General features: G+C 38.3%; 1 protein-coding gene across 3 annotated transcripts in view; it reads right to left on the bottom strand.

Moving 5' to 3' along the window:
* Positions 1 to 14,631, bottom strand: part of ZNG1A (Zn regulated GTPase metalloprotein activator 1A) — a 53,002-nt gene extending 38,371 nt beyond the window's left edge. The window contains exons 1-4 of one of the 3 annotated variants that reach the window (XM_088019183.1): positions 14,402 to 14,631; positions 9,680 to 9,766; positions 7,418 to 7,514; positions 6,215 to 6,306 (exon numbers count right to left, since the gene is read on the bottom strand). In XM_088019183.1, the coding sequence (XP_087875309.1) occupies positions 6,215 to 6,306; positions 7,418 to 7,514; positions 9,680 to 9,766; positions 14,402 to 14,555 (430 nt within the window). In that variant the 5' untranslated portion in view covers positions 14,556 to 14,631. The remainder of the gene's footprint in view (positions 1 to 6,214; positions 6,307 to 7,417; positions 7,515 to 9,679; positions 9,767 to 14,401) is intronic. The other 2 variants (XM_028117355.2, XM_028117356.1) reach the window with 2 other exon arrangements.
* Positions 14,632 to 15,300: the final 669 nt, after the last annotated feature.

The following is a 15,300-nucleotide window of genomic DNA, read 5'->3' as shown; positions in this document are numbered from 1 at the left end:
GGATTTATCTGTTCTTTTTCTAGTTCCTTTAGGTAGAGCTCTTTTTATGAACCTTGCTCTTAGAACTGCTTTTGCTGCATCCTACAGATTTTGGATTGTTCTATTTCCATTTTCATTTGTGTCAAGGTATTTTTTATTTCTCCTCTAATTTCTTCATTGACCCATTGATTATAACAGTTGCATGTTATTTAATTTCCACATATTTATGATTGTCCAGTTTTCTTTTTGTTTTATACCACTATCATTAAAGAAGATATCTGACATGATTTCAATCTTCTTAAATGTACTGAGACTTGTTTTGTAGTCTAATATGTGACCTATTCTGAGAACATTCCATATGTAGAGAAGAATGTGTATTCTGCTGCCTTTGGATGCTTTGTATACAATTAACCCTTGAACAATGCAGGAGTTGGGGCACTGACCTCCCATACACTCAAAAATCCACATGTAACTTTCTTTTAAAAGATTATTTATTTATTTGAGAGAGAGAGAACACGCTCACACAAGCAGGGGGAGCAGGAGAGGGAGAAGCAGGCTCCCTGCTGAGCAGAGAGCCTGATGTGGGGCTTGATCCCAGGACCCTGGGATCATGACCTGAGCCGAAGGCAGATGCAGACTAAGCCACCCAGGGACCCCCACATATAACTTCTGATTCCCTAAAAACTTAACTAATAGCTTATTGCTGACCAGGAGCCATACTGATAATATAAACAGTCGATTAACATATTTTGTAGGTTGTATTATACATCGTATTCTTACAATAAACTAGGAAAAAGAAAATGTTATTCAGAAAATTGTAAGGAACAGAAAATACATTTATAGTATTATACTGTAAAAAAATACGCATGTAAGTGGACCCACAGAGTCAAACCCATGCCGTTCAAGGGTTAACTGTGTACCTATTAAGTCCATCTGGGCTCATGTTAAGGCTGACCATTTTCTTACTGGTTTTCCGTCTGGGTAACCTATCCATTGATGTAAATGGAGTACTAAAGTCCTCTACTATTATTGTATTGCTGTCCATTTCTCCCTTTAAGTCTGTTAATACTTGCTTTATATATTTAGGAATTCCTATGTTGAGTGAACAAAAATTTTCAAATGTTATATCCTCTTGTTGGATTGACCCTTTGTCATTGTGCAGTGTCCTTTATCTTTTATTAGACCTGTTTTAAAGACTATTTCATTTGATATAAGTATAGCCACATCAGTTTTCTTTCATTTACATTTGCATGGAATATCTTTTTCCACCCCTTCACTTTCAGTCTGCATGTCATTAGATCTGAAGTGAATCTCTTATAGGCAATATACAGATGGGTCTTTTTTTGAAAATCTATTCAACTACTGTATACATCTTTTGACTGTGTCCATTTACATTTAAAGTAATTATGGATAGGTATGTACTTTTTGCCATTTTGTTAATTATTTTATGGCTGTTTTTGTAGTTCCTCTCTGTTCTTTTTTTCGCTTGCTCACTTTCCTTGCAGCCTATATGTACACACATGCATACACACACACACACACACACACACACATATATATACACATACAGCTTATATACACATATATATTTATGTACTTATGTTTGTATACTTACGTCTGTACATTCGTATGCTTATGTTTATATTTATACTTATGTATGTTTATATTTACATATATATACTTATGTATAAATAAAAGCATATTTCAAATTGATAGCAACTTAAATTTGAATGCATTATAAAAACTCTACATTTCTGCTCTCTCCTTCACATTTTATGTTTTTACATCTTCTTACTTTGTGTATCTCTTATTATTGTAGCTATACTTAAGTTCGCTACTTTTGTCTTTTAATCTTCATGGTAGGTTTATAAGTGGTTAATTCACTACCTTTACTATATATTTGCCCTTACAAGTAAGATCTTTACTTTCCCATGTTTTCTTGTTCTTAGTACCTTTCCTTTGCAGCTTAAAGAAGTCCCTTTAACATTTCTTTTAAGGCCAGTGTAATGGTGAACTCCTTTAACTTTTGCTTGTCTAGAAAACTCTCCTCCAATTCTGAATGATAACCGTGGCAGGCAGAATATTCTTGGTTGGAAGTTTTTTCCTTTCAGCACTTTGAATCTATCATGCCATTCCCTTCTGGCCTGCAAAGCTTCATCTGAAATATCAGCTGCCAGTGATGTGGGGATTCCCTCGTACTTAACAAGCTGTTTTTCTTTTGCTGCTTTTAAGATTCGCTCTTTAATTTTTGACATTGTAATTATAATGTCTCGATCTGGATGTCTTTGAGCTCATCTTCTTTGGAACTCTCTGTGCTTCTGGGACTTGGATGTCTGTTTCCCTCCCTGGGTTAGGGAAGTTTTCTGCCTCTTTCACTTTTTTTCCTTCTGGGATCCCTATAATGTGAATGTTATTCCACTTGATGTTGTCCCATAGGTTCCTTAAGCCATCTTCATTAATTTTCTTGTTGTTGTTGCTTTGTTTGGCTGGGTTCCACTGCCCTGTCTTCCAAGTCACTGATCCATTCTTCTTCATTTATTCTGTGGCTGAACGCTTCTCGTGTATTTTTAGGTTCAGTTACTATATTCTTCAGCTCTGTTACTTGCATTTGGGGCTTTCTTATATTTTCTATCTCTTTGTTGAAGTCTGTGTTCAAATATTCTTCTGACTCTGATAAACATGTTTATAACCATTATCTTGAACTCTTTATCAGGTAGATTAGTTATCTCCACTTGATTAAGATCTTATTTCTGAGGTTTTGTCTCCTCTTTTTGTTTGGAAAATATTCCTGTCTCTTCATTTTACTTGACTCTCGGTTTCTATTTATTAAGCAAAACAGTTATTTCTCCCAGTCTTGAAGGAGTGGCCTTGTATAGGAGATAAGTCTTATTATTCAACCTTGCCCTAGCTCTTGGTTGTCTCTCTGAAACTGTGATTACCTAATTAGCCTGAATTATTCTTGATAGATCCCACAGTTGTTGAGAGTGTGTCAAGATCTGCCAGTGTTGGGCGGCTAGGTGGCTCGGATGGTTAAGCATCTGCCTTCGGCTCAGGTCATGATCCCAGGGTCCTGGGATCGAGTCCCTCATCGGGCTCCCTGCTTCTTGGGAGGCTGCTTCTCCCTCTGCCTCTCTCTCTCTCTGTCTCTCATGAATAAATAAATAAAATCTTTAAAAAAAAAAAAAAAGACCCGCCAGTGTTCCAAAGGTAGTGGTCTCAACACCTAGTTTCAGACTGACTGGAAGACAGATCCACAGGAAGGAGCTTTTGGAGTATACGAATATATAGCCCTGTGGCACCACAACTATAAAACCTGCTGATCTCCAGCCCAAGAGATCTGGAGGTGTCTCCTGAACTCAAGCTGCAAAAATCAGGGCTTCAGACAAGCATATAAACTTTTTGGAGATACCAGCAAGCTCTGTTGAGGCTGAGGGAGAGATCAAAGATGGTGTCTCCCTGCCTACATTTTGGAGAGCACCTTTGAAGCCTGTCCCTTTGGTTGAAGCTCCAGGACAAGTGGATGGGCCTTTTTCATAGGCACACTAGACTAGTAGTGTGTTTCAGCCTGCTGTCTATGCAGTGCCTTGGGTATGACAGCCCTCCCCAAACTACCTTCCTATTACAGTCCCATAGGGTGCAGAAATTCAAGCTCCTCTGGCCACCAGGGACAGGTGATCAACAGACATTCCTTCTGTGGACTGCACTCAAAGGCAGGTTTTAGCAAGGCTGCAAGAGTACTGAGGGTGGAGCACGTCCATGGCTTTAGTGATGCAGGAGGAGAACAATGTGGGCAGGAGACACCCAAGGCTTTAGTGAGGCAGGGAAATGTCTGGGGATGGGGGCACACTCTTGGCTTTAGGGAGGCTGTCTGTGTCCACAGTGCCTGACTGCACTAGCAAAGTGGAAGGAGAGTGCACAAATGGTGCTCACAAGCACCTCTGGACCCAAAGAAAGTCCCAACTGGTCCCAGCTACTCCAGCAAACACTTTAAAATTAGCAAATGAATCTCCTTCACATATAATTTAGTCACTTTTCAAACTGCTGCCTTTGCACTGGGTCCCAAAATGAGTGTGCTTGTGTGTGAGCCCCTCAAAAGGAGTACCTCAGATTCCCCACAGCCCACCAGGTTCACTGTGCACAAGCCCCTTTGGTTTCCAAAACCATTTGGGAGGGCCTCGTCTCTCCAGTGCAGGTTCCAAGGGTTGGCCATACCCAAAGTGGGGTATAAACCCATCCCTCCTCAGTTAAATACTCCAGACCTGTGAAACCCCTCCCTACTATGAGTTGCTGTACCAGGGGTGAAGTTTTTGGCAAAACCACATCTCCACCTCCTCTATCCATTTCAGTGTAGCCCTTATATTCCTTGTTGTAGATGGAGCTGTTCAGCCTGTTTTTAGCTCTTTCTGAGCAGGAATTATCCCATAAGTAGCTACAGATCTGGTGTGTCTATGGAAAGACAGTTCAGGGTGTTCCTAAGCTGCCATCTTGAACTGCCTCCAAGTTCTCTTTTAGATTCAAGTAAAACTAAATTAATACTTACTAAGAATAGCACAAAGAATGCAATCACATTTTTGTAAAATTATTTGTCTGTTTCTACAGCTTTCATATGCACATAGAGTAGGGCTTCCCAAATTTATGAATGTGTAAGAATCCCCTGGAGGGCTTATTAAAACAGACTGCTGGGCTCACACCCTTACAGATTCTGATTCAGTAGATCCAGGAGGGGCCCAAGAATCTGCATTTTTTCACAAGCTTCAGAGACTGATGCTGTCATTCAGCAAGTAGCACCGGCACAGAAAAATCCCTGAAATAAAATTTACCTACTTGTATTTCATGGTAGTGAGATACAGTGTGATTTAATTTAACTTTCTTCTTCGTATTTTCTTAGATATCGGGTAAATTTTTTTTTAACGAATGTTCCATTTTTACCCAAACAATAAAATCATTATTCTAAAGAAAGTTAGAAGAAACATTAACCTGTTCATACCTACAATTTGTACAAAAGCTTTCTGAGATCTTTAACTTTTCCTTCTCCCTCTGAAAAGCTGAACCATGTTTTACTAAACTCACCTACTCTCAGTTACAAGAGTTTTTCTCTATAAAGTGGCTACCATGAAAGAAATTGATATTTGCTATTTCAAAAAGGAGGCATGTATTTTCCCATCCTACCAGATTTAATATTTAATATCAATGTAATAGTCCGAGTCCTATCATTAGTCAAATCTATTGGAAATGTATGAAAATGTACATGGTATGTACATTTTCTACTACAGGACCAAAACAGCCCAACTCAACACTAATTTGGAAACAGAAGGACAATGTTATTATGCAGTATTTGTAAGTACAATAACCACTGATTACATTTTGACCTTCAGTATACTTCAATATCTGTTTTAAACAGTGATGACCCCTAATAAATTATTCCTAAACAGTACTTTTATATAGTCTTTTATAAGTTTTATGGCCCAATGCCATTAACTCAAATAAAAAAAAAAAGGTATGGTCAGACTTACAGAAGGAACACTAAATGTTCTGCAAACTAAGAATAAAGGTGTAACCTAAAAGACATTTGGATAAGAAGGAAACAGAAATCGATTGCTAAAACACTTCAACTTTGTGTAGCTTTCAATAGAGAAGTTTACATGTAATTCTACTCAGAGATAAAAATTTCATGGATAATCATTAATTCCACACCAGGAAAAGGCCCAGTAGGCTTAATTAAACTCTGTACCTAATGACAGTATTTACCAATAAAATTATTTCAACTTTAGTAGAAAAACAAAATGCTAACAATTAATTGAAAGAGAGTAATACTGAAATTAGAGTCCAAAAGCCCTTAAGTATCTTTAAATGACCCTCCAAGAAAGCTGGATTAGAAAGTAATCAGAAATAAGATCTCTGTAGAGTATAATCAATCAAATATAGAAGTAGAACTTAGAAGTAGAATGTCTTTATTTTTCCTAAATTTCCATACTTTTAACAACTTGTGTTCCTACCAATAATCTTAAATCGATCAATTGAATTTCAATCCTATTATCAAGTTAAAATTACCAAGTACTCTGATTATGATTTATCTGCAAAAGAAACATGACAATCCAGTATTTTTCCTGTTTTAAACAACAACAAAAAATATTTAGTCTGGAGTACAGGTTTAATGCTTACTTTACATATTTCTCTAATACATTTAAAAATGTTTAAGAACTATATTCTGGTTATTAATAACGTCATCTCTTACCCGGATCTGCTAACCCAGTGGTCTCTAATAGTATGTAATCAAATTTCCCCTTCTTCTGCATCAAATTCTCAATAGCTCTAAGGCCATTGTCCCTGGAGAATACCAAAATATAAAATACAGTTTATTACCTAAATATTTTTTTAAAGTGATCATTATAAATGTTTTAAAATATATGTAGCAACCTGAGACAAAAATATCTTTAGGCATGTGAAAATTTAACTCATTCCCAAACTTCTAACACAATATCCATCAATATTTACCAATGGTGGGGAAAAACAGAGGCATATATACTGATAGCAAAATAAATCAGATACATGAGGAGTTAATACTTTAATAAAATTAAAAGTAGAGGAAACTTTAATACCCCGACTGAAGTCAAAAGCTGCTATTTTTATAGCATTATGAAAGAAAAAACTCAATATCCAAAACAATGATAAAATTTATGAATTACAGTGATTTAAAATAACATCTAAAGGGACACGATCATTACTTTTCAATTTGTTCTCAATAAGGGTACTAGACAGTACAAGAAAATACTTACTGGATTTCATTTTGGTTGTTCAAGAAAATGTCATGATTTTAGCTTTGTTAATATATTTGACTCAAAGTCAAATACCTAAGTTGTAAATGATGTAGAAAAAATTTAATTCACTAGAATATACAAAGTCAACAGTACAGATATTAATTTTCCTAATTTACTCAACAAATATCTGAGTGAATAGGTATGTCAGGTCCTTTCATAAGATCGATGGTATACTAGTGAAAAAAACAGACACCGTCCTTGGAAGCAACTATCACTGGTGGAACACAACGTGAGCCTATTCACCTTTTCGATGGTCATTTACTTTTGTTTTTAGAAGGTGAATCCTTGGAAATAAGACCAATGACTCACTCAATGTAAAATAGTAACTTTTACACATGAAATGTGACTTTCATGTACCAGAGAAATTACTAATTAAACCCTGACATCAAAGACAATAAAAACAAACTCAATAGAAGAACCAAAGCATTTAGAGCAGACAGAAAAATAAATAGGGCAGCAAGAAACACTTTAATACATTCTAATAAGTTATTTTCTTTGTGAAAATACAATGAAGCAAACTGTGTAAATTCAGTTACATCACACGAGAAAATCAAAGCCAGAAATATAATCAATAAACATTTATAATAAACCAACAAGCACACAATAAACACATTCCTCACTTTACTGAACAGCAGAGGCAACCGTTTCTAAGTTCCAGCCATTCTTCATAGAGCTCTCCACCTTGGCTGACAGCTAAGGATTTCTCCACTGCACTTCCTGAAATAATTAACAAGAAGCACTCTTATGTTCACAAGCCAACCAAAAACAAAGATGAGGATATCAATAACATGGATTTCAAAACATTTTATACAAATACCTTTTATAACTTTTATTCTTTCATTCTGTTTGTGCAGCCTCAATGTTCTAAACTATACTAGATTATTTAAGCTTTTATTTTTTAAAGAGGATTTAAGTCCCTAAAAAGGCAAATCCAAAATTAATGACTCATACCTACTTCTTTGGTCCTCTCACTTGCCCACTAATAAAAGTAGCTATTTTAAAAGAACTCCTTGTCCATGGCCAACTAGTATGTTTAATATATTGGTTTTTATACGCCCTTAACCCTCTTAAAAGACTGCCTTATCTACTTTTTTCTTTTCATTCTTCTTCTAAATTGTTTTTGTTTCTACTAGATAGACTACTCAATATTCCCAGTATGAGTAAAAACCCAAGTTCATTTTGAGGAAGTTTGCTTGGCCAGGGTATCAATGTGCTCATTTAAAAATAAATTTTTAAACTAAAGTTTCCTAGCAATGCTTACTTAAGAAAGAATAATATATATGTAAAATTCTGAGATGCTTGTTATCATACTTAACTTTTCCTCTAATAAAGAAATATACCAAAGCCAAGGGAGAGTTCTAAATATCCAGTAAAGCAAATGGCCGCAAAAGAAAATGGAATAATTTTTCATGTATATATTTTTTGTTTATATTTCACTTAGGCAAGGATAAAGAGCTCTAAAAGGGACTGCTACAGAATTCAGGGTATAGAGGTTATAAATAAAATGCAAAGGAAAGTATTGCAAATAAATGGTTTATATAAATTATATAAACAATCCAGAAGGAATGAAGAAAAATAGCAACCAGTAATAAATGTGATCGGTGTCCAACAGATCAGTTAGTAAGAAGCTAAAGTACAAGATTAGGATTTAAAACATCTTAGCATTTTTATTTTTTCTAACAGGACTTTTCACTTTAGCTGATTAAAATGAGAAATCAAGTTTAACAGGTCTTCCTTCTTGTTTATAAAACCCAGCTCCTTTATTCATTTACAACTGAGAAAACAGTATACTTTAAGAAATAGCTCAACATAAGACATATTTTTTGGCTAAAAGTGAGCTATAGTTAAAATTCACATTTAAGAAGAAAAACTTCTAAAAGTAATCAAAGAATTGTGTGTAACACTGCTGTCAGATTTTTTTTAAGCATAGTTCAATATTAAAAACAAAAAAAATGGAATTTTAAATGCATGCATTTCCACAGACAACTGCAGATGCTTGAGATGGAAACCATATATTTAACTTATTTTTTTTTTTTTAAGATTTTATTTATTGGGCGCCTAGGTGGCTCAGTTGGTTAAGCGACTGCCTTCGGCTCAGGTCATGATCCTGGAGTCCCGGGATCGAGTCCTGCATCGGGTTCCCTGCTCGGTGGGGAGTCTGCTTCTCCCTCTGACCCTCTTCCCTCTCGTGCTCTCTATCTCTCATTCTCTCTCTTTCAAGTAAGTAAATAAAATCTTTAAAAAATAAATAAAGATTTTATTTATTTATCTGAGAGACAGTGAGAGAGAGAGAGAGAGAGCGCACATTCGAGAGGGGGGAGGGTCAGAGGGAGCCTGATGCGGGACTCGATCCTGGGACTCCAGGATCATGACCTGAGCTGAAGGCAGTCGATTAACCAACTGAGCCACCCTAGGCTCAGGCGCCCTAACTTATTTTTTAAATCTTCAGTTTTAAATGCTTTGCAAACAATAAACATCCAATAAGGTAAACTTACAAGAACTGAAGCATTTTAAAGAATTTTTCAGAAGTTACAAGTGAACAGTATAGTCAATACAAAAGTACACAGAAAGTGTCTGAAAGAACTTTCTTTCATATGTTTAGATTTTTACTTCTGGAGTTATTTCATGTAAAAACCTAATTTAATTCTGTTGCTATGAATTTCAAATTTATATAAAATTTTATGAAAACTATCTAATTTCAGTAGCTCAAATCTGTACAAAATAAAGCTTGACAGAAAATAATTTTCCCAGAACAATCCGCATCAGTATGTTCACATTATAATACCTTGTATTTTCATTTTTAAATATGGAATATCAATTCACCAGGGGAATAAGCTATCCTATAAATTCTTACAGCATGGCATTCACTGAACTTTACTTACCTTCCCCAAATTCGTTTAAAATAACTGCTACTCTTTTACTATGTTGCTCTGTCAAAATATAGTTCAGAAGTGTTGTCTTCCCAGCACCTATAAAACATGTTTTAAATAACAATATTCAAAGGCTAATTTTAAAGGCACACACAAAAGGAGTCCCAATGTTTTTAAAAATTTGTGTGCTATTTTTAAAATATTATTTAACTATGGTATAGAAGATTCTAGAGGGAAAGATTAAAGTATCCTTTGCAACTATTTAAAAAGCTTTATGTTGACATAAAATCTTATAAATATTTGCAAATACACCTACAACATGGATCATAGCTTGCTTCAACCTCATATAGCAAAAATATGCCTTCTATACAATTTATAATACAAAGACATCTAAATTTTCTATTAAGGAATTATTGAAATGATTTCCAGAGAATAAAGTACTCATGTACTTTATTTACTTTATTTAAATTACTCATGTACTTTATTTAAAATGTTTAGACACTTTCACATGATGACAATGTTTCTTAGCCAAGAATACATAGTTTACGTCCCTAAAATTTACATATAAAGCCCTATCTTTTATTTCAACATCCATCATTAACCAGACACAAGTTCAAACTGACTACCGGGCTATTTTCAGTACTTAAAGTAACCTTAAGAAAATAAGTATATATACAGTTGACCCTTGAACAACTAACTGTGTGGGTCGCAGGTCCACTTATATGTGGACTTTTTTCTGTAAATATAGTACAGTACTGTATTTTCTCCCCCTTATGATTTTCTTCATAACATTTTTTCTCTAGCTTACTTTTTTGTCAGAATACAGCATGTAATACATGTAACATACAAAATATGTGTTAATGGACTATATCACCAGTAAAGCTTCTGCCAACCAGTTTAACCAGGGACTGGTTTCGGCACCCGAGTTCAAAGGAGCTGGGGTGCACCCTGTCCCGCCCGGCCAACGGGAGCAGCGGTGCTTAACCCTTTGCCAGTTGTGCCTAGGGCAACGTCCCACCAGTACAGCTTCTGGTCAACAGTAGGCTATTAGTAGTTGAGTTTTGGGGGAGTCCAAAGTTACTGTGCAGGAAGTTGGCACCCCTAACCTCCACAGTGTTCAAGTGTCAACTGTATCTGCCTACCAATCTATAAAACACAAACAAAATAGGAGAATGGATGTAAAAAATGTTAACAATATACACAACATTCAGTACTTAGAAAGATAAATTCATAAAGCTACACTAACTTTATCCAGTAGGTGGCAGGTTAAACCTAGTATGTTCTGCTCAAGTAGAAGAAAAGCATTTATCTTGTGAACAACTATACACACCAACGTTCAAAGAGGAAAAAAAACTGCACGTTAGTGTAGCTCAACTGTATCATTTATTTGCTTTTCTGTCGGTAGGCATTGGGGTTATCTCCAGTGCTTTATTTTCCCAAACAGTGCTGCTAAGACCTTTCACATGTAAGCTCGCACACAACTTCTGAAGTACATTTATGAGATCTCTAGCCTTTAACTAGGAGGGATTTAATGATCATTACGGTATTAATATCTTCCACATTTTTAGGTCATATTCCTTTTTTTTTTTTTTTTAAGATTTTACTGATTTATTTGCCAGAGAGAGAGCACGCAAGAGAGACACTAGCAGGGGGAGCTGCAGGCAGAGAGAAAAGCAGGCTCCCCGTTGAGCAGGGAGTCTGACGTGGGACTCGATCCCAGGACCCCGGGTTCATGACCTGAGCTGAAGGCAGACGCTTAACCAACTCAGCCACCCAGGCATCCCTTTAGGTCATATTCCTTTCAAGGCTGTTGAAGGGATAAAAGGCTTGTGTTTAGAGTGCTTTAAAAAGCTCAACATCACAAAAGTGTGAAGCATAGAGTGAAAGGGACAGAGCTTAAGGAAGCAGGGCAATGAGGAAATTCTTAGAACCAGTCCAAGTGTGAGACAGAGACCCCGAACATGAGGGTAGCACTAGGCAGTGGCAGTGAAAATGGAAAAGGCAGAGGTGGATGTAAGAGACCCTCTAATAAAATTACTAGGACTTAGTAATTAACCATATTATGAAGCAGAAGACTTTAAAGCACAGTTTATTCATTCAAAAGTCTACTATGGGCCAGATTTCATGCCGGGCCTTGGCGAAAAGTGCACAAAACAGAGACAAACTGTCTCTACTTTCACAATGCTTACAAAGACTAAGAGAGTGAGAGATGGAAGGTAATTCAGACCATAGAGGCAATGAAGTCACAGGATTACAGAGTGGAGAGAAGATGTACAAGATGTTAGGGAGCACCAAAAAGGGAGGTCTAGGCAGAGGAGTAACAAAAAGTAAAAGTATTCGGGCGCCTGGGTGGCTCAGTTGGTTGAGCAGCTGCCTTCGGCTCAGGTCATGATCCTGGAGTCCCAGGACGGAGTCCCGGGATCGAGTCCCGCATCGGGCTCCCTGCTCCGCAGGGAGTCAGCTTCTCCCTCTGACCCTGCCCCCTCTCATGTGCTCTCTCTCTTTCTCTCTCTCTCAAATAAATAAATAAAATCTTTAAAAAAAAAAAAAAAAGGAAAAGTATTCTAGGGACTAAAATACTTGGCACCTTTAAAAAAAATTTTTTTTAAGATTTTATTTATTTATTTGACAGAGAGAGACACAGAGAGAGAGGAACACAAGCAGGGGGAGTGGGAGAGGGAGAAGCAGGCTTCCTGCTGAGGAGAGAGACCGATGTGGGGCTCCATCCCAGGACCCTGGGATCATGACCTGAGCCGAAGGCAGCTGCTTAACGACTGAGCCACCCAGGGCCCCTAGTTGGCACCTTTTAAAAGTAAAAGTAGTTCAGGGTGGCTGGACCACAGTTTTGAAGGCTAGAAAGACAGTCAAGAGCCAGATCATATAGGACCTTTTGATTCATGTTTAGGAATTTGAACTGCAACCCAAATGGAAACACTGAGGGGTGTGACACAGTTGACATTCACAAAGATCATTAGGGCTAAAATACAGAGAATATATTAAAGGGAAGCATGACACAAGACTAGTTAGAAAACTTTTAGAGTATTCCAGGTGGTTGGAATCACCGGTGCAGGAGGGTTGGAAGGTCAGGTAACATATGAAGTTTTGGACCTGCCAAGTTCGAGATGTCTGCGGGACATCAAAATAGAAACTATATGAGTGTCAACTTAAAAGGATGGACAGAGGTTGGAGAAAATTTAAAAAAGAAAAGCCAGAGAAGTAGGTGGAAATTTCAGAAGAAAAATATGATGGAAGCTGATAGAACAATGTTTCAAAAAAGAGAAAATGGTCAAGAATAAGCAGTGAAACTAGATCGCCTATATGCAGCAACAAGGTTGTTGGCAAAAGTCCTCATTCCTAAGCTTCAGACCATTACTTCCAATGCTCTACTGACCCAGGAATGAGAAAAATGGGAAATACCAAAGGGGCAAGACTGAACTAACTACACTGTCTCAGACGGAATTTGCTCAACTTCTTAGTAGAGCAGCCTCTGAATAATAGCGGGGACACACCAAAAATAAACTCCCTTATAAAATTAGTCCGGAGGAAAAACGAGAATAAACTCAGACTACAAAGCTCAAAAAGAAAACACCAGAGATTTAATCCTTATTTTTATGTAAAAGGCCCTCAGGTGCACCAAGTTTGTACTTGTCTCTGGCATCATCTAGGAATGGTATTAACCCCAAATCGTTTCACTTTGTTTACATTTAATTTTCCCCACACTTTTAATATGGTCCTGTATCTATTCTAGCCCTTCTAGTAAAATGTAAGGCCTTAAAATAATACTCCTCAGACTTTGCCAAGAAAGTACCCCTAGTGTAAGCCCGAAAACTGTCCTTCAGGAAATTGCACGCTTACACACCTATGAATTTAAGTGTCCATGTGCACTCCTCAACGTCCTTGGCTTGAGAAATAGTCTGGGAGGGTAGAGATTTTATTCTTACTTTCTCCTAGAGTGCTTTGCAAACAAACCTCAAAAAAATGTTTGAGGGGCGCCTGGGTGGCTCAGTTGGTTAAGCGACTGCCTTCGGCTCAGGTCATGATCCTGGAGTCCTGGGATCGAGTCCCGCATCGGGCTCCCTGCTCAGCGAGGAGCCTGCTTCTCCCTCTAACCCTCCCCCCTCTCATGTACTCTCTCTCTCATTCTCACTCTCTCAAATAAATAAATCTTTAAAAAAAAAAAAAATGTTTGCGATAGGAGTCCTCTCCCCGAATAGCTGGAAGAGGCTGGCTCTTGGGGAAGGGGAAGCTACTAAAGAATGCCCCCTGTGGGTCGGGCACATACAGGGCACCCTTTAAAGGTAACAAACATAAAGTCAGGTGTCTCCTGCCCCATTTAGCGGGTAAGAAAACAAACTCAAACAGGTGACCGATACTACTTCCACTTTCCAGTAAGGCTCACGAGCTTCAGAAACGTAAGATAACTTGTTAGAGGCCACAGGGATAATTAGGGGGCGGGTCCAAGCCCCTGGGCGCAAAGCCAAAACTAGTTTCAAAATGCGAGGTTAACTTTCAGTCTCCCTTGATATATGTGAATCTAACTCAAAGGGGTCTGGGCATCCTTGAGCCCCGAGATGAAAAGCAACCCAAACGGGAAGCGAGTGACCCAGCCCCTACCTCAGAGACATGTGCTGTCGCCCAGAAGGCCCAGATGCCTAAGGTGATGAGGCACCGGCAGCCCCCAAAATCCCAGGATACCAGCGTTCACGGCATTTTCTGACCGGGATGGTTAGTTACCTAAATACCCGGTGATAATTGTGACTGGGATCTTGGCGCCGGGCCCAGACTTTTCCTCCTCCTCTCTTAGCTTCGTCTCAATGGGGACCAATTCAGGACAGTCCTCCTCCGCCTGCTCCTCTTCCTCATCCACAGCACCCATAGCCGGTAACATCCCGGCCAAGCGCACAGCACGCCTCACCCTCGGCTCAGAAGACGGAACCAAAACGCCGAAACGCAGCTGCGCACGCCGAAAGCGCCACGCCGGGCGCGTTCTTGACGTCATCACGCTGCGACGTGTGGCGCCTCCAGGTCCCGCCCAGATTACCTGGGCCGAGGCTGAGAACGGCCTCCCCTCTTAGCCACGCCCCCCAAAGGAGCTGGGCCCACCCCCGGGGCGTGCTCTCTGAACCTGAGCGGAGCTGGGCGGAGCTGTTAGGGCTCCAGCCGCGACGCTGTCACTGTGTTTGCCTATTGAGATCTGGGTGGTGGGGGCCTGGAGTGGGTAGCCTGACCTAAACAGTCTCCGTAGAGAACAGACTTCATCAATCTGACAGTTTTTTAGTGTCATTAAAACCTTTTTTTAATTCATAGGGGAAAGAATGGGAAGCTATAACACTGCTATATTAATTGTACTTTTTCTCCCTGAAGGAATAACGAGTGAAAATTTTTCTCTTTTTTATAACTACATATTTCACATGTATATCCAAATTTTTACAATGTCCATGCATTACTCTTATTTATTTTTCTTTCTCATTTCTTATTTGGACTCAGGTAACCTGTGTTCATTTATCATATTCTTTGGTTCATGGCACTCTCATCATTAATCCATGGGTAGCCCTCCTTTCTATTTATGTTTATAATGAACTCCTTTGACCTCATCCCTAGCCCAAGAACATTACCAATAAGTATACCTATCT

This window comes from Eumetopias jubatus, unplaced genomic scaffold, assembly GCF_037043125.1.
Source record: "Eumetopias jubatus isolate StellerSeaLion01/CBP00866 unplaced genomic scaffold, mEumJub1_p1.0 scaffold_15, whole genome shotgun sequence".
Lineage (NCBI taxonomy): Eukaryota > Metazoa > Chordata > Mammalia > Carnivora > Otariidae > Eumetopias > Eumetopias jubatus.
Note: the sequence above shows the minus strand (reverse complement) of the source record. Positions and strands in the feature narration are given on the sequence as shown.